The sequence below is a fragment of the Camponotus vicinus genome, unplaced genomic scaffold (genome assembly GCF_025532165.1).
Source record: "Camponotus vicinus isolate PSW18456_S1 unplaced genomic scaffold, iyCamVici1.0 SCAF_10, whole genome shotgun sequence".
NCBI classification, from domain to species: Eukaryota; Metazoa; Arthropoda; class Insecta; order Hymenoptera; family Formicidae; genus Camponotus; species Camponotus vicinus.
This window is the reverse complement of record NW_028141946.1, coordinates 4026697-4046371: the sequence shown is the minus strand read 5'-3', so window position 1 is coordinate 4046371 and position 19675 is coordinate 4026697. Positions and strand designations below refer to the sequence as shown.

Genomic DNA, 19675 nt, shown 5'->3' with positions numbered 1-19675 from the left:
TAACATATGAAATTACATAAATCAAATGCAGATAGCATTGTAATATCTGCATGTCGATTGTAAAACGATTTATATAATTTCATATGTTATTGTCTGATATGTTCCAATGTGTGATATAATGATACGCCGTTCAATTTCTTTTCTAGATATGATCACGATCAACATCGGAAAATTATTTATTATATAACAATATGATTAATTAACTTTTATAAATAACACATAATTAATATCTATGTGTATATATCGCAATGAAAATTCTCGAATCGCATATTTCGTAATTTTAATTATTCATTTAATCAACTAAGAATTATAGTAACAGAAATCTAAAATAAAATAATAAATTATCATTTCGATATGAAATTGATTTTTACAAACAGAATTATTTCTTTAATATTTATAGATATTTATAGAGTCGAATATAATATGTCTGCGACGTTTTATCATTCTATTTTTCAATCATTGAAATATAATTCGGATTGTGAAAACGCGCAGTAAAACAATTAAATCGTGGATCTAAACAATTAACATAATGAAAGGCTCCATGATACATCAATCTTTTAATAAATAATCATATAATTAAAAAATCTATATAATCTAAAATACTTCTATATACTTTAATATATTCCATGTATATATATGTTAAAGTACGTAAAATATTTTGATGACGAACAGACAATAACACCGACCTTGGCGGCGTAAACAATAACGCGCTAATGTTTATATGCCATATGTTTATATGTCTTGAAAAATGTTTCGATAAAAAAATAATAATAACACGGTTTTCGATCTTTCGGACTAATTTTTCGGTTCTATTATTATTCACGCGACGACATTCAAAGAGTAAAGTAGTGGTATAAGACGCTCCGTTAAATCCTTTTCTAAACGCGATCGCGATCAATATCGAAAAATTGTTTGCTGTATTAAAATACGTAAAATATATTTCGATATGACGAACGGACAATAACACGGTACTCGGCCTTGACGACGTAAACAATAGCGCGCTAGTGTTTACATCATACGGTCTTGGTAATATCAGTAATACCATGAGGTAGCATGGAGGGGATGTTTTTATTCTCTCTATACCAGTAATATCATAGAGGGGATAGAGGGGATAAAAACATCCCCTCCATGCTACCTCATGCTACCGAAAGGTCGGAATCTGGCATCATCACTACTTGGTATCATTCACACGGCGACACTCGAACAATAAAGATAGTAGTGCGAAATACGTCGTATGTTGTTAAATTAATTATTAATTAAACGATTATTGACTTCAATTATATTAAACTTTCGAATCTATAATTCGATATATATTAATATACATGTATTGTATATATGTGTGTGTGTGTTCGTGTGTGCGTGTGTATCAATAATGAAAACATTTATAACGAGTTAGTATTTAATTTGATCTAATATAAAAAGAGCGAATCGGACTTCTCTATCTCTTAAGCTAGCGCCAGACTATGCGCGTTTTCGCGAATCGTGATGCGTGATTCGTGATTCGTATAACGTTCGCGAATAATGTGGAGGGAAAATTCGTCGATTCGTCATGCGCGATTCGTCATTCGCACTGATTCGCTAACCGAGCGGTTTTTTGACGAAATTCAAAGGAGACGAATCGTTACGAATCAATCCATTCGTGTCGCGCTACGCTATGCGTAACTAGTTCGTGTTTCTCTTTGATAGGTTATTGCATCAATTATAATGAAGAGAGAGACAATGGAGAGCTGGACAAATAATCGCGTGCTTGAACTTGTTGAAGACATAAGAGAACATAGATGTTTATGGAATCCAAAAGATAAATATCATTAAAAAAAACTGGTCAAAGTAACGCGAACTAAGAAACGACGAATTACGAATTACGAATGATATACAACGAATCGCGAATAGTGTGGAAGGTTTACACTGACGAATAACGAATCTCCCTGAATGTCCAACGAATCTCTATGAATCACGAATTACGAATCGCGAATTACGAATCACGCATAGTCTGGCGCTAGCTTTATACGATATATTAAAGTGCGTTTCTCGTAATTATTCCGCGATCGGGAGTGACGTGCGGAGTGTCTCGCGATCGTTTTTATATATGACAAAATATAATTAATTGTTCGCGAGTGAATATGAGTGCTATGAAGAAACAGCAAAGGATCAAGAAGAAAGGAGAAAGACATCTGGAAAAATATCGGACAGCTAAAGAATAGTGAAAAAGCCTGAAGCAGCCAGAGATACTTATGCGGTGAGTAATTTATAAACATTATTTATTATTTATATATATTATTTTAAAAATAGATATATTGCTCATTATTTTTTCATTTTCTCAATAGTATATATAATTCACTCTAAAAATCATATAATATAATGCATGTATAAAATATTCCAGATTTTATTTAAAGTATCTATAATAAAGCATCTATAATATTTTTGTTATTAATTAATACTTTTATATAAAAATATTTTAATATTTTATAAAATATTTTTAAAATAATATATTTATTTAAATATTTCATATGTAAAAATTAACATACTCTTATTAATTATATTTTTCAAAAGTTTATAATAAAAAAAAACATTTTTTTGTTAATTTTACATTTAAAGTATCAATATCAGAGATAAATCTCTCTTAAAAAATAGAAAAATTGATTGCGCGTAATAATTAGTTTTGAATTATTTTGAGTTTTATAAAAAATAGATCTATATAAGAGTATTAATTGATTATTTGTATTTAATTTTTGACATATTGATTTAAAAATACAAGTGTGTGACAAGAATTAAAATTATAAATTCTCGTTTTATTGCGATTTTTACGGGAAATAATTATATCTTTAACAATACTTAAAGAGAGAGAGAGATTAAGTATATTTTAAATATATTTTATCCGATGTTTTATCTCTCTCTCTCTCTCTCTCTCTCTCTCTCTCTCTCTCCTCTCATTCGACTTTTTAGCAATCTAAATACAATTCAAATTGAGAACGCGTGGTAAAATCGAATGATAAAATCATATATATATAGTTAAAGTTTTTTTTGTGAGACATTAATCGTTTAATAAATAATTAATCTATACTTTAAAATACTTTTATAATTTAATTTATTCCACGCATATATACATGTAAGTAGTAGTACGTAAAATATTTTCTCATTATCATTTATTAACATTTCTGTGAAATAAATTCCAATTTTCCTTTAATTGAAGAAAATTACCGTCATCTATCGTAGCAAAAATTAATATTACTAGTTATAATTTATACATCATTTTTAAGAAAATAAGGTAAATATATATTTAAAATATATATATTTAGTTTCTAATTAAATTAATTTTAATACATATTGTATATTCTCTTTATTAGTTCTTTGATTATGATGCCGATCGAGATGCTCTGTGTTCCTTGTAGTCATTATTCACCAGACAATAACGGTTGCAAACAATTCGAATAATTAATTAACTTGACGGTTAAAGATTTAAATGTCAAAGAAGAGAGAGAGAGAGAGAGAGAGAGAGAGAGAGAGAGAGAGAGAGAGAGAGAGTGGTAATTATATATTTACTGAACTAAATATTTCGCACAATTTATTCATTCTCAAAGTCGAAATCAAAGCGACGAAAATGAATAATTTTATTAATTAATACCTCATTGTAATACATTTACAAGAAATAATTATTTTTATTATGATTCTCATGTACATTTCTTATATTCAAATATAATCTTGCATCACGAATAATAATAGATCAAATGACTAATTAATTAATTTCTGATACAATATTTTAAATGAATTTGAATTGTGATATGTATATCTTATAATTTTATAATATATTTTATAATTTATTTTTTAATTAAAAGGCGAATTAATCGGCACTTGAAGCTTGTTTTTTAAAAACATATCTGCATCTCTCTCTTTTAATCAAGAAAAAAAGAGATGTTATATAGATAATTTTTCAATTATAAAATAAACTTCAAATTATACATTATATTATAAATAATGTATATAATACAACCCACGGGTACACCTTGATGCGGTGGGGTGGCTCAGTACTTGGATGCCTTGAGATTTATTTTAAATTTTTTTATTTAGGATAAATCTCAAGGAGCCTGAAGGGGAAGCTAAGTACCCAGCACAGCATTGCCACGAGTCGCACAATGGCTCATATGTGGCACGCGCATTTAACGCGTTGGACGCACATTGCGTCGTCGACTTTCCGTCGTCGGTGTAAACAATAGCGCGCTAGTCATACGGTCTTGGTATCATTCACAATGCGACACTCAAGCAATAAAGATCGTAGTGCGAAATACGTCGTATATTCTTATATATTTATATGCCATAGTCTTGAAAAATGTTTCGGTAAAAAAATAATAATAACACGGTCTTTCGGACTAATTTGTTCGGCTCTATTATTATTCGCGCGACGACATTCAAAGAGTAAAGTAGTGGTACAAGACGCTCCGTTAAATCTTTTTCTAGACGCGATCGCGATCAATATCGAAAAATTATTTGCTGTATTAAAATACGTAAAATATAATATAATATAATATAATATAATATAATATAAATATGTATTGTTTACGCCAAGGTCGGTATTATTGTCTGTTCGTCATCGGAACATTTTACGTACTTTAACATATTTATATTATATTATATTATAATATAAAATATAATATAATATAATACAATAAAATATAATATAATACAATATACTTCGATATGACGAACGGACAATAACACGGTGTTCGGCCTTGACGATGTAAACAATAGCGCGCTAGTCATACGGTCTTGGTATCATTCACACGGCGACACTCGAGCAGTAAAGATAGTAGTGCGAAATACGTCGTATATTCTTAAATTAATTATTAATTAAATGATTATTGTATCATGACATTCAATTATATTAAACTTTCGATTCTATAATTCGTATTAATATACATGTACTGCATATATATTTTAATAATGAAAACAACATTTGTAATGAATTAGTATTTAATTTGATCTCATAAAAACATCGAGCGAATCGTACTTCTCTCTCCCTTATACGATATATTAAAGTGCGTTTCTCGTAATTATTCCACGATCGGGAGTGCCGTGCAAAATGTCTCGCGATCGTTTCTATATATATTCTATATATATTCTATAAATATATAATTTTATAATATATATTTTATAATTATTATATATATTTTATATATATTTTATAATTTATTTTTTTAATTAAAAGGCGAATTAATTGGGACTTGAAGCTTGTTTTTTTAGAAACATATCTGCATCTTTTTTAATCGAAAAAAAGAGAGATGCTATATAGATAATTTTTCAATTATAAAATAAATTTCACACAAATTGTACATTATATTGTAAATGTATATAATCCACCCCTGTATGGGTACACCTTGACGCGGTGGGGTGGCTCAGTACTTGGATGGTGCCTTGAGGTTTATTTTAAATTTTTTAATTTAGGATAAATCTCAAGGAGCTTGAAGGGGAAGCTAAGTACCCAGCACAGCATTGCCACGAGTCGCACAATGGCTCATATGTGGCACGCGTCGTCGACTTTCCGTCGTCGGTGCCGTCAACGTGTCGCGGACGGCGGCGTTTCGTTACCGCGTTTTCGCGTTTAGCTTTCTCGCGTCATCGCGTTTTCGCGCTTCCGCGTTGGACTTTTCGTATAAAAATCCCAATTTCATTATTGTCACGAGTCTCTACTTCCGATGCCAACTAACTAGGATTTCGAGTTTGCACACGTTGCTATGCAACGTACACTCGTGCTTCGTGCTTCGTCAAGTGATTCGGCCCGAATTAGTTAGAACTCGATCGATTGCTCGGAATGGTCGTTAATGGGTTCCTTCTCTTTGCTCGTCTACAGCCACACGCACTGCGTGTGTTAACCCTGTCGAGGAGTCGAGTGGATTCCCCTAGGCACGATTTTCGCTCGGTAAAAGGGGTTGCCTCCCCATTTTCTAAATTGCTGAATGTTAGCATTTAAAAAATGTGGGTATCCTCTTCTTTTGCCGTCTACCAGCCTGGTGTAGCCATGTCCTGCAATCGCGGGAAACTTCGTGTTCCGGGCGAAGCACCTGAAATCGTGCTTAGCGGGTCCAGGTTCGGTACGAGATAGGATAATTATGCGCGAAAAAGAGTTGGTGAACTTCATTTTCCTCTATTTCCGTCAATCGTTTCGTCTTCTTTCCGGTTTGGGCTTAGTCCTTGCTCGTTGTATCGTTGCATTCCCGACCTATTGGCTCGAAGCTGATTCTCATAAGTGAAATGAGATTTTCGCTCGTACCGAAACCGGGAGTGCCGTTCAAAGTATATACATATTAAGTATATACATCGCGCGACCAAATAGAAAATTTTTTACCGAAATAGTGCGGGAATCGATCAGAATCGCGCGTAAAAGTGCGAAAATAGCGATAAAAATATCGCTCGTGAGTGCGGGAGTACCGTAAAGTATCGCGCGTCCAAGACTGAGAGGAGGAGGAGGCCTAGGAGAGGCATCGGGCGCCGGCAGAGCAACCTTCTGGTAAGTAATTTATTTATTTGTAATTATATATTAAATAATAAATATATTTATTATAATTTCAATTAAACAATTAATCGCGTAATTTGATTTTTTATTTATATGATTTAAATAAGAGAATTGAAGAAAAGATTTTTAAATAAAAGCTTTAATCTTGTAAAAGTATAAGCTTTTATAAAATTATTAATAATGTTTTTTTCTAAAATTTATATAATTATTTTATTAATCTGCTTATTATTATATGGATCGAATATAAAATTCAATATATACAATAATAATTTTTTTAAATATTAATTATTTTGGACGTTATTACAATTTGGATTTTCTATTTGTATGTTATAGATGCAACAACCCAGATGATCTAAGAGGAGGAGCAGGCCTAGGAAAGGCATCCTGCACCGGCGGAACAACCTGATGGTGAGTATTATTATTTATATTAATTTTATATAAATAAATTAATTAATTTGATTTATATGAATGATTTAAACATGAAAAAATTGGGAAAATTTTTATAATAATTCTTTTTATAAAAGTTTCTACTTAAAAAAATTAATTACTTATAAAATTATTTCATATTTATATATCTATTTATAATTGCGTGCATATAATATCGGATATAAAATTCAATGAGTCCAATAATAATTTCTTAAAATATTAATTATTTTGAACATTGCTATAATTCGCATTTTATATTTGTATGTTACAGACAACGTAGCTTCAATATCAACTCCGCTGTTGCGCATCAGTGCCGGTAAGTGACAACTTTTTATTTTGAAGCAAAGGATTTGTAAATGCATGAAAAAATCCGTTGCTTCTAACTCTTGGTTGGTGGGACAATACGCGTGTAAAAATTAAAGTAAAAGAAAAAATGTTTTTAAAATAACAATAGATATAGACATACATGAAATATTTATTTTTATTATATATATCGGCCTTTATAAAACGGTTTTAAAAATAGATTTTTAATTTCTAAATATTTAATTTAAAAAATAAAGATATTTATAAGCAACCCGCCGACCGAGAGTTAAAATGCATGCTAATTATATTTTATATGTGCATGATAATTTATATGTTGCGATTTCTGACGACTGAATGACGTACGTTAAAATACGATCGTAATATCGTACGATCGTAAACAAATTATTAGTCGTCAAAATGAATATGGCCAGAAAGAGGTAACTGGCTTGAAAAATACATATCAATATTGGCAATATTGGCCAAAAGATGCGTTGCGTGGCTAAGGCTTCCTAAATTTTATCGCGAATTTCCTGTTAGGGCTCCTTAAATTTCTCATTATCGCGGATTTCTAATTAGGGTTCCCCAAATTTCACCTTATCGTGAATTTCTGCTGGTGTAAGTCAGCAAATAGGGCGGCTAGGGCTGTTAGGTCTTTGTTAAGTCTGTTAGGTCTTTGTTAGGTCTGTTAGGGCTATTAAGTCTGTTAGGGCTGTTAGGACTATTAGATTTGTTAGGGCTATTAAGGTATATAAAAATTAAATTTATTTTCAGGAAAAAAAACAAAAATATGTTATTTTTAGGAGTATTTTCATATATATATATATATATATAATTTATTTTATGTAAAATTAAATAAATTATATATAAAGAATTGAAATTAATTATAAAAAAAACTACAAATAAATAAAAATAAAAAATTAATGTATGGAAAATGTAAAAAATGTAACTTAAATACATAATATATATTTAAGTTGCATTTTATTATACGTATAACATGTATTAAATTTAATATTTTATTTTTTGTAAATTGTATTAATATTTTATTTTATCACTTAAAAATTGTATTTTCTTAAAAATTATACAATTTTAAATTCAAATGTGAATGTTATTAGTATCTAATATGATAATATTGATTCGATAAAATATTGAGAGAAAAAAGTAATTCAAGCTAAATAATTTTTTTTCTAACTTATTTGAATCTATATACATTGATTATCATTAATCATTTCAAATAATAAAAATTTTGCAATTTTCTTATTCTTCTTTTATGTTAAGAATATTGATACTAATAGCATCAATTATTAAATTGTATCTAACATTATAATTATATCTAGAAATTGTAATTATATTATTTTTTATTTTTCATAATTCTCTTTGCAATTGTATGTAAATTATGATCTAGTTGTAATAATATAAAAGAAATCTATTGTACATTACACGAAATTATATGAATACGTACAATAACAAAATTTGTTTAATTAACACATTTGATATATTTTATTTGAATATTTTTATTGCAAAATTATTCAAATATTTGGATAGCTTACTTTTTATACTAAAAGATTATTAATAAATTCGAGAAACTTTCGTAATCGCACAAATACCACAAAAAAAATTCTTTTACATTATATAAAGATTATTAAATAAAAATGAATCAAGAAAAACACGATGTTAACCCAATAATTAGATATTAGCTTTTGACTCGTAAAATTTGTGGCGCTTTTAATATTACAGAAACACAAGTATATTCGAAAATAAAATATTGCGAAATATTAAACATTATCGATCACGCGGAAATTAAAATTTGTAAAACAAAATAATTTTCTTTGATTATCGTTTTTAATTAAATGTATTTCGAGGATTTCGCATCGCGTTAAATATTTATTGATTATGATATATTGATTTACAATAAATTATATTGCAAACAATTGCGTTCTTTTCACGTTTCTGGACGTGATCGCTGTCTCGGCGAAGAAGCCTTATCGCTGTCCCTCATGTCAGGTGGACGCTAGCAAATGCGCGGTTTGTACTGGCGGATAGTCAAAACGATTTTCATTGTGGAGAGTTATTTCTCGTCAGTTTTTGTGGGATCTATCCACAACGCCTAGTTCGGTGCTTCATTAAAAATTGGGAGTTTCCATTACAGAGTTGGAATTAAACCCAGGTTTTCTTGGCGGTTCCTGGAAACAATGTTTTTGGCAGTGATTTAACGACGATCACCGTTTGAATTATTTGAAATCAAATCACAAAATTCATTAAATATATTTTGAGAGAAGATATATTTTCTTTTTTTTTTTTGTTAAAAATGTTCTTCTATTAATGTCAATATTATTTTAATAATGAAAATGTTTAATAACAGTTCAAAAATGGATATAATAGATAAAATTCACTTTTTCAAATATAAATTTAATTTAATAAGTTTTTACTTTGTGCAAAATTTTCATTATTTGAAAAATTATGGTTACAAACAAGTATATTTTATTAATTAATTTTGAATTAATTTTATTTTTGGTCTCTTTTAAGAAACCATTTACAGGCACTGGATGCTCCACTATTTCAGTATATTACAATTATTTTATTTTAGATAAGACGAATATATATGTATATATAATAAAATACATGTGCGCAAATTGTGATATATTTGAAAAAACTCTTTTTTGTATCATTCTTAATAATATATTAGGGGAATGCATGATATAATATAAAATGTGTGAATAATTACAAAATTCGAGACAAATCGAATGGGTACTCTGATATCAGTAAGATGTCTGCAAATTATTGTTACGTGCTAAATGTTAACTGTTAAACGCAACAGAAAAATTAATTTCTTGATAATCTTTTATTTGATATTGCTAAATATTCAGATTGAATTTTTTTTTAATCTCGCTGTTATCAGATTTGATTTGTCTCGAGCATATTTGGTACCCTAAAATTATTATTATTCACACATTTAACGAGCAACGATAAAAGCGCATGTATTTCATTTTTCCTAAATATACTCGATTGTAACATGTATATAAAAATCATTATATCCAGTCATTTTTTAGTAAAAAAAGATATTTCTTAAAATGGAAGAACGTCTTTTTTCACGCGAATTTTAATCTCATATATTGAAAATGATAATAAGGGTAACAGTCGTTAATTCGCTGCCGAAATCACTGTTATCGGGAGCAATCAGGAAGATCGGGGATTCGTTCCTTCCTATAGCGGGGCTTCTGATGTTTAATGAATCACTTAACTCTTCATTGTGGATCGATTTCGCGAGATCCGAAATAGAAGAAATAAGACAAATCGAAGTCGCTTTCCACTTTTAGGATCATTCTTCTTTCTGTCAGATATTAACCAGCGTGTCACTCGACAGAGGGATTTTGATCTGGTCTAATCATTGAATCAGTTATCCTTCATTGAACGTGGTGATAACGCGATTATTTTAAGAATGATTAAAGTTTAGCCTGTTTGCAATTATCGGTGAGAGAAGACAAGATATGTATATTTTACTTTTGATCGCAAAATTTTTTTACATAAAATTATATATTTGAAAATAAATCAAGCATTAAATTCTGCATCCGCGTATGATTTTTTACGTATATGTTATAATTGTAGATTCTTCTCGTATATTATAATTGCAGATGATATGAAAAGCGCCTTTAATGTCACAATATTTTTATTATCATATAAAACGATAATAATTATATTGCGTGTGCGCACGTTGTGTCGCGATTATTGTAAAAATTACACGGATTGTAATTAAATATCACTATTACTGTAAATTTATTTATTTGTCATGTATATTCGTGAAATTTAAATCGCGATTTTTTTTCTCATTTAATTATTGGGTAACATCGAAACTTAGTTTATCTTTTCGCGATAATATTTCTTTTAGAAAACCTTACAAAATGCATTAAAATTCCGGGTACTCTTTTTTAATTGAAAGACATAATCGATAATTTTATTAATGATTCTTTTGATTGCGATAGATTATCAACTATATACGTCAATCTAAAAATTTGTAATAAATTTTACATTGTACGCATTTCTGATATTTTCGTGTAATAGAATAAAATATTCTATGTATGTATTCTATATAACAATTTATTATGTATTATTTTATTTATGCATTATTTTATGTATAATGTATTTTTTATTATTGTTCGTATTATATACTATATATGTTCAACGAAAAATTTTATGTATTAACAGTAATGTAAAACTTTATATATTAATAATTTTATGTATTATATATATTTTATTATTGTTATTGTTATACATTATATACTTTCAATTTGATTGTATTATTATATATTAATTTTGTAATTTATATTTTATAATTCTTTATTGTATTCCGAGCTAAAATATCGTCAAAATAAAATATCATGTATCAAGTTATACTATTATGAAAATTATAACAAAACTATGTACAAAAGTTATTTATAACACTCACAATAGAGAATATATCTTGAAAAAATCGAAAAATGTAAAATATATCTTGCAATATCTTCATTTTTCGAAAAATTGTCTTACTTTCCGAACTTTCCTTTCTCTTTCTTTCCATATATATAATATTATTGTAAGTCCAAGCGTGTGTGTTATAATGCTCTCAACATCAAATTATCCGTATTATTGAAAATATTTAAATAAATTCGAATATATATTTGTTTGATGTTGACAGCATCACCAATTTATAAACTGTACTATAATTATAATATATAATTTGTAATATATTTTTATAATATGACTACAAGCTATGTAATTATACGCTATAATATTTTATAATTATATGATATATATTTTATAAATTCTTTGTATTATATTTTCTACTTGGAAAATTTGAAAAATCTGTATTAAAAGAAAATAAAACTAAAATAAAAAATGAGGAAGTTTCAGTTCTCTATCTCATGAACCTGAGAGCTATGCCGGCGGTAAAAAAATCTCACTGCATGCTACTGTAGGTATATGTAGATCTTTACATTATCGGTAAAAGATAAAATAGTGATCTGATGATAAAATTCAATCACCTCCACCAGATCTCCGGATATCCGGAATTCGGATTCCCATGGATAGTCTGCTAATATTAGTCGGAAAAAATTAAGTCATATTATAGAAAGTTTATATATTCACATATATCATGTAAGTATGTAAAAATATATAAAATTTTAGATATATTTATATAAATTTAATGTACGTCTACTCAACAATAGATTGATAATAACCTTCGCGTGTTGCATCACGACCGGCGAGAAGAGATTCAACTTATTTTCAGGATAATCTCTAACATATAAGAAAAATCATTGTTCTCGGACATGGCTTTAAAACACGTAGTAGTAGGTAAGCATAAATTTATAATTTGTTGATTTATTAGATTTATAATATTGTGCTAAAGGTGTGATTGAATCATGTCACTAATAAGGTTATATAATACTTTTAGGTGGTGGTACTGGCTTTATAGGATCACAGCTGATAAAATCGCTGAGCCTCGATGGTGTATCTTGCACATGTATCTCTCGAATGCCAGGACCAAATAGAATGTCATGGGTAAGTCATGATAACCGATTGTCATAATTTTCAATGAGAAAGAATCCACCGAAATATGGCTGTTGTAAAATGTATAGAATGATTTAGAGCGCTATGGTCTGCCAGAGAACACATCAGCTGTCATCAACGTTGCCGGACAGAATATACTTGATCCCACGCAAAGATGGTCGCCGGGTTTCAAACAAAATGTCAGAAATAGCAGAGTAAAGACGACAAAGGTTTTAGCAGATGCTGTAAAGAATACCAAAGCTACAGTTTTTGCGACTATATCAGGTGTTGCGTATTACAAGCCTAATGACACCGTGTATACAGAAGAAAGCAAATGCGAACCATATGATTTTCTCTCAAGTAGAATCTCAATTTTCATTCGTAACGTAAACAATATTTATATTTGTAAATTAATTGTTTATATTGTCAGGACTTACTCATGACTGGGAGGAAGCGGCAAAATTACCAGAAGATTGCAATATTAGACAAGTGACAATAAGATCCGGTGTTGTGTTAGGAAGAAATGGTGGCATGATCAAACAAATTTATCTACCTTTCTTTCTTGGTCTGGGTGGACCAATAGCAACTGGAGATCAATACATGCCCTGGATACATATCATTGACCTAGTTAACATGTTTATATTTGCATTGAAAAACAGCAATGTACATGGTATATTAAATGGAGTTGCACCTCAGGTAATATAAATATTTTATAATATATTCTCTTATTAAGAAGAAAGAAAAGCATTGCATAACTAAACACATTGCTGTTAACAGCTTATAACAAATAAAGAATTTACAAAAGCGTTTGCAATAGCAATGAAAAGACCCGCGGTCATACCTCTTCCAAGTTTTGTTCTGCAGATATTATTCAGTGAAGAACGAGCAAAAGTTAGTAATGTGTATTTAAAATTTTCGATAACATAATAAATTAATAATTTCATGTTTTTTCTTCAGATCATGTTGGAAGGACAGAAAGTTACGCCAAAGCGTGTTACAGAGGTAGGATTTCAGTATCAATATCCGAATATCGAAAGCGCATGTAAGCAACTTGTTGAATGAACTACATATATTTTATATAAAATTCTATATAAATTATGATAAATATTTTAAAATTATTACAGTAATAGAATGTATAATATATACTGTTCAGATTGTTAGTGACTCGCGATGAATCGTCAAGTTTTAAGATATCCTCTTTGATAGTTTACAATACGAAGTATTGTTATTTAGTAATAAATTATTTATTGCAGCACAAAAAATAAATCTTGCTTTATTATACAAATTTATTTGTAACCGACAGTTGCGAATTAGGTAGAAATCTCAATAATATCAACAACACATATTTCATAAACAAAGGGTACTCAATTAATTATGTTCTTTGTTTACTTTTGTCGGATTAGGAACGGCACAAATATTTCTATATTTAACATAATCAAGACGTTTTGAATTTTCTGTATAAAAGCCCCTTTTCAAGCTCGCCGATTGATAGCTATTAAGTCGTACTCCACACATTAGAGTTGGATAACTCAGATTCTGCTGCACTCGATAGCATGCCTTGCTATTGCCCAAGATATTATCCGAAACAGTAAGCTCGTTAGGTAGACATGTTCTTGGCAAATTTTGCAAATATTCTTCAGAATCGGAAGGAAGTAATAATCGGTCCGAAGAATCAATCAAGGAAAAGTCGAGATTTTCGAGTCGACTCATGTTCAAGAAATAGTTGATCTCTTTCCTTAGATTTTGTATCTCCTCTCTCGTTAAACCTCTCATATTAAGAGTGATTGTTTGTCCGTTTCTGTGGACGATAAAGAGACCAATCTCGGAGATACCAACGTGTCGGATGTCGGTGAGTTTCATCAAAGATACCGCACCCGAATTACCCGAACATAATCTATCGGTCCAAACGGATTTCTCGACAATAGCTTTATTCTCCTGCTTGTATAATATCAAGTCTTCCCATTCTCCGAAACTGTCTAAACCGAACATAATATCGCCCAAAAGTAAGATAATTAAGCGGTAGATGTTGCTCGTCACGTGCTTACATATGCCGATAAAAATTATCACTGATACTGAAAAGAAAGTAACGGATATAACTGATTACATCGATTAATTCATAGATGAAGCAAATTTTACATTAAATTTAAAATATAGCAATTTACTAGGCAGTGTCTCTTACAGCCGAGCAGTAACCACGCGATGCATCCTGGCCTTCGCGATACGTGTAATTTATTTTTATCCAAAACTTTGAGCTGAGGTTTCGTAATCAGAAACATTTTCTAATCGTGCGAATTGACATTACAAGGAGAATTTTGACGGATGTACCGTAATAAACGCAAAGCGAGGTAAGACAAATGAAAAAATTTTGACATGCGGCGAATCGCCGTAAGATTAATTATGATTAATTGAAATCGCGCCGCGCATTTGTTATTTTTCATGATATCAATCAACGAAATAAAGTATAGTTCAGTTTCAGGATACTCTATCCTAGGATAGATAGGATAAAAAGACACACTGTCGAATAAAAAATTTCAATAGAATGATACGGCACAAAGATTATTTTAGAAGAATAAAATATGCGGGCGGCAATAAAATAATTCAGCGACAGACGATACAAAATTTTGCAAAATTTTTAATAATTAATTCATTCAGAAATACTGTATTCTTGCAATTGAATTAATTTATTTCTGCATAAATAATGCTCGATTAAAAATGACAGTTGTTGCGTGCATAAATTTATCTAATAATTTTTGAAATTTTAATCATTATACGATTGTGAAAATGTTAATTGCTATGGAAGGTCTACTTTAACATTCCATCGCTACTTTAATATTTGTATAGTTATTTACAGAAACGTACGCGAGATGTCGCTATTTATATAACTTGAACTTGCCGTTAGGAATGACGTATGATTTTGTACAAGAGTAGTAACATCAACGTCTCGAGATGAGGTATGCAATTATATATTTATTTTATGGAATTTTAATAAATTTCTTATCGGCAGTGCTAGAAATAGACTATTTCTAACACAAAGTATAATTATAATCAACAATATTAATATTAATATAATTCTTTAAATAATAATATATGTTTCAAAAATTAGATAATGGATGATCGCAGGTTAATATATTAATCGTTTCTCTACTGAACATAACAAAAAATTGAATTCTTTTCATGCGAAATCTGCTATCGAAGATAAACTTGAAATGAGAAGTCGATTGAGATTAGAAGTAGAAATGTATACTTCGGAAACTTACATATATTACGATATATATGCATGACTCTCACGCGGGAAGATGCGAAAAAATATCGAAGGCAAGCTGCCGAAGGTCGTGAGACTGTCGGGCAGAAATTATGCTTCGCAAAACCGTTATCATGGCCGGCGAGAAAAATGACCGCTGATAAGGACACACGTGTTCAAAAGACGAAACGATCGTTCCCGCGCGGCACCGTAATCGTCGTCAACACACAAGTCCGTACATAAATATACCGGTGCAATAGTACTTAACGAGCATTCTCTCTCCTCATCAGCTCAGTTTTCAGTCCTACCGTTTTGCGGTTCTTTCTTACGGTACCATAAACAAAAATTACTTAGTTGATTGCGATGATATATTGATGATATTAACGGACATTCCATTTCTCGTATTTTATATAGAATTTTAACATATCTTTAATTTTATATTCTAGAGATTCTCTCTTAAACAGAGTTTATTTCACACATTCTCTCTTATACGTATGTGTACATTTTATTGTACGTTATAATCATATTATATATTAATGTAATTAATTAAGATATTCTAGGGAAAGCGCGGATGCAAATAGTTTGCCAAATTGCGGTTATAAAAATTACGAATTAATTTTTCAATCATTGATTTTGACATTTATTATCTTTTACATATTTTTACAAAATTTATCGCACACAAAGCGAAATAAGTACAATACTTTACGTATCGTGCAGTTTGTAATTACCTCAAATCGACGATCTCCTAATTTTTTCTTAATTCTAATGCCTCGATATAAGTACTACTATTATACATAATTGCGGAAAAAGATATTACACTGAAAAAAAAATTCTGGATAAATCTATGAGATGCATTTAGTAATGCATTTTTTGAAATATTTAGTTTTTATCATCAAGTATGATAATAATAACAAAATATTTAGTAATAGTTATAAACATTTTCCAAAAATAGTTATAAATATTTTACGTTTAATTGAGTTCACTAAATATTAAAAATAATTAAATAATTTCGTCTTAATCACCTATACGTTTAGTTGAAACTATTTCACCACAGCGCTGTGGTGAAATAATTACAACTAAACGTATAGGTGATTAAGACGAAATTATTTAATTATTTTTAATATTTAGTGAACTCAATTAAACGTAAAATATTTATAACTATTTTTGGAAAATGTTTATAACTATTACTAAATATTTTGTTATTATTATCATACTTGATGATAAAAACTAAATATTTCAAAAAATGCATTACTAAATGCATCTCATAGATTTACCCAGAATTTTTTTTTCAGTGTACGCAAGTTTGAAATAAAATTTGTAAAAGAAAATTTATACAATTTTAGCAAAACGATAAAAAAATAATAACGACATTGATTATTAAATTATTTTTTTAAAGTCATATTTCATACTTTCACATCTAAATATCTGGTTATCAAAAATATCTATTTTTTTACAAAATTGAATATTCTTCTGCGAAGTTAAATACGCGTGAATCATGACTCGACATATAAGGCTGTACTCGGCGAAACTGTGCCATCGTCAGAAAATATTTACAATGTAAAGTGTTGTTCGAACAAGTGCTGCATCACGATGCGATATCTACGATCTCCCGTCTTTTTTTTTAATACAGCTGTCGTGCATGCGTCAAAGATTAACACGTGCACGATTATCAAGCAAAAAGTACCTCCGATATTACGAAATCTACTTTGATACGATACATGCGTACACACATTGTGTACTTTCCAGGTGTGTTTGTCAACTTATCGGATTTTAATTCGGGAATACGGCCGCGTTTTTTACACTTTAAATCGCGCACTCACGTAATCACGCGATATATTTTTATCTTTGATTTTATATTTCAAAACATGAATTTTTATGCCAGAATATTATTCCATGATGTATCTTTATATGAGACATATATTATGTATTTAATACTGTTGACATTATATCATTACACGAAATCATTCTGTAATGATATTTGAAAAATGTGTTAACCGAGATATATACAATCTTTTTACGCAGCATGACCTTTCCCCGATTGAAATATCACGTTGGTCCGCAAATATGCATATCAGTGACGGCGCGATGTTTTAATCACTCTCACAAATTTTACGGCGAGCACGCCGTTATCTGTTAAACACGCGACAATTCCGAGGGTGGCAATAAATTAAACCGCTCGAACGAAACCGTATATATTTATCGCCTACGTTTTTCCGTTTCGCCTTGTAAGTCCTGCCATGCGTTACGGACGATTGATTTCTGTGTCACTTTTCGCATTCTGTAATATAATTTTCACGTGTAAAAAATCGTGAGAAAAATCCTACTTTCTGACGCTAATTTAAAATATCCACTCTCTAAAATTTATATTTAATCCTTTACTGCATTGGATGAATCTCAAACTTAAATTATATACAATTTTAGAGAGAATTAGTAAAATTTTATCAAATGTAGCTTTAATTCTAAAATTAATTGCAACATTATACTTTAATTTGGCTTTTTATTTTATTTAAATTAAAACATTCACTTCAAGTGTTTGCAAATCGAAATAAATTTAAATTCTACAATACATCCACTTTCCATTTGCAAAAAAATATGAAATATAATTATAAAATTACATCAATTATGAGACACAATAATTTCAGATACAGTTGCAATACGGATTAATTTGTTTCATATCTATGATCTTGTCCGGCGCGATAAATACAGAGGATAAAGTCGCGTGGTTAATCGGTGACGGCGCTACCGCGTGAGCGTGAATATAAAATCCGATATTTAAACGAACGCAATAAACCGGAAGGGCCTCACGATTTGCATAATGACCTCGTGTTAAAATCACGGTCGTCAGTGACACGCGCGCAGATCTCGCAAATATTTCGCCGCGCGAAAAGGGCAAACGTGCATCGCGAGAGGACGTAAAGAACGAGCGACTTCGCCGCAATAAACGGACAATAGGCGGACAAAAGTGGGAAAGAGAGTGAAGGTATTCGTCGCACACACTCTGTGTTCCCAGATCATTATATGCGCCCGGGATAAATCGGACTTACGTCATAATCGCGCGCGGCGACTTATTACGGCTCGTTCCATCGTTCATTTCGCGATTACTTTCGCGATCCATATTCATGAGCGACCTTCCGCGTCGAAGGTGGCCGCTTTATTGCTCCATCGAGAGTCTGGGTCTCTTCTCCGATTGACGGAGTTTAGAAAGGGAGATATCTCTCTTGGAAAGAAAAAAAAATTTATATTCATTTTTCGTAACTTTGCTACGATTCTGCACAGAAAAAAAGGACATTATTTTAATAAGGACATATTTTCTTGTTTTGAAAATATATTTAGTTTTAACATGAAAATCTTGAAATGAGATCATGGTGCGTTAATTAAAGAAAGATATAATTGCTTGAATAATTGCTTACTTGAATGAAGTCATTTTATATAGTTCAATCAAGAAAAATATATTCTTATGATTTAAGATTTAATTTTCTTGAATGGAAAAGAAACAATGTTAGATAGAAAATAACATTTTTAAATTAAAGATTATAATTTTCTTAAAGTAGAAATAACTAATTATATATTCTTCAGGTAACAATTACAGTATTAAAATAAGACTATAATATTGTTGAAATTTAAAATTATTAAATTCTTCTAAGAAGATTATAAATTGTTACGAAATTGTTGTACGAAAC

The 19675-nt window shown here is 29.8% G+C and overlaps 2 protein-coding genes and 1 long non-coding RNA gene across 4 annotated transcripts; 2 read left to right on the top strand and 1 right to left on the bottom strand.

The window, feature by feature from the left end:
* Positions 1-6183: 6183 nt before the first annotated feature.
* Positions 6184-8024, top strand: LOC145960871 (uncharacterized). Its single transcript, XR_014435478.1, has 3 exons — positions 6184-6499; positions 6839-6913; positions 7203-8024. It is a non-coding gene; the product is annotated as an uncharacterized LOC145960871 (long non-coding RNA).
* Positions 8025-12245: 4221 nt separating this feature from the next.
* Positions 12246-14023, top strand: LOC145959958 (epimerase family protein SDR39U1). Of its 2 annotated transcripts, XM_083079164.1 has the most exons (7): positions 12246-12361; positions 12433-12559; positions 12660-12766; positions 12844-13114; positions 13185-13450; positions 13532-13645; positions 13712-14022. In XM_083079164.1, the coding sequence occupies exons 2-7, from the start codon at positions 12535-12537 to the stop codon at positions 13814-13816; spliced, it is 888 nt and encodes a 295-aa protein (XP_082935290.1). In that variant the 5' UTR covers positions 12246-12361; positions 12433-12534; the 3' UTR covers positions 13817-14022. The 2 variants fall into 2 exon arrangements, with proteins under 2 accessions (XP_082935290.1, XP_082935291.1); XM_083079165.1 differs by lacking the exon at positions 12246-12361 and having other exon boundaries at positions 12542-12559; positions 12854-13114; positions 13712-14023.
* On the bottom strand, positions 13945-15172 carry LOC145959960 (uncharacterized). The gene is made up of 2 exons (XM_083079168.1): positions 14934-15172; positions 13945-14826 (listed from the first exon to the last, which is right to left on the bottom strand). Exons 1-2 carry the CDS (start codon positions 15028-15030, stop codon positions 14123-14125), a joined length of 801 nt encoding a protein of 266 aa, XP_082935294.1. The 5' UTR covers positions 15031-15172; the 3' UTR covers positions 13945-14122.
* Between the last annotated feature and the right edge of the window lie 4503 nt (positions 15173-19675).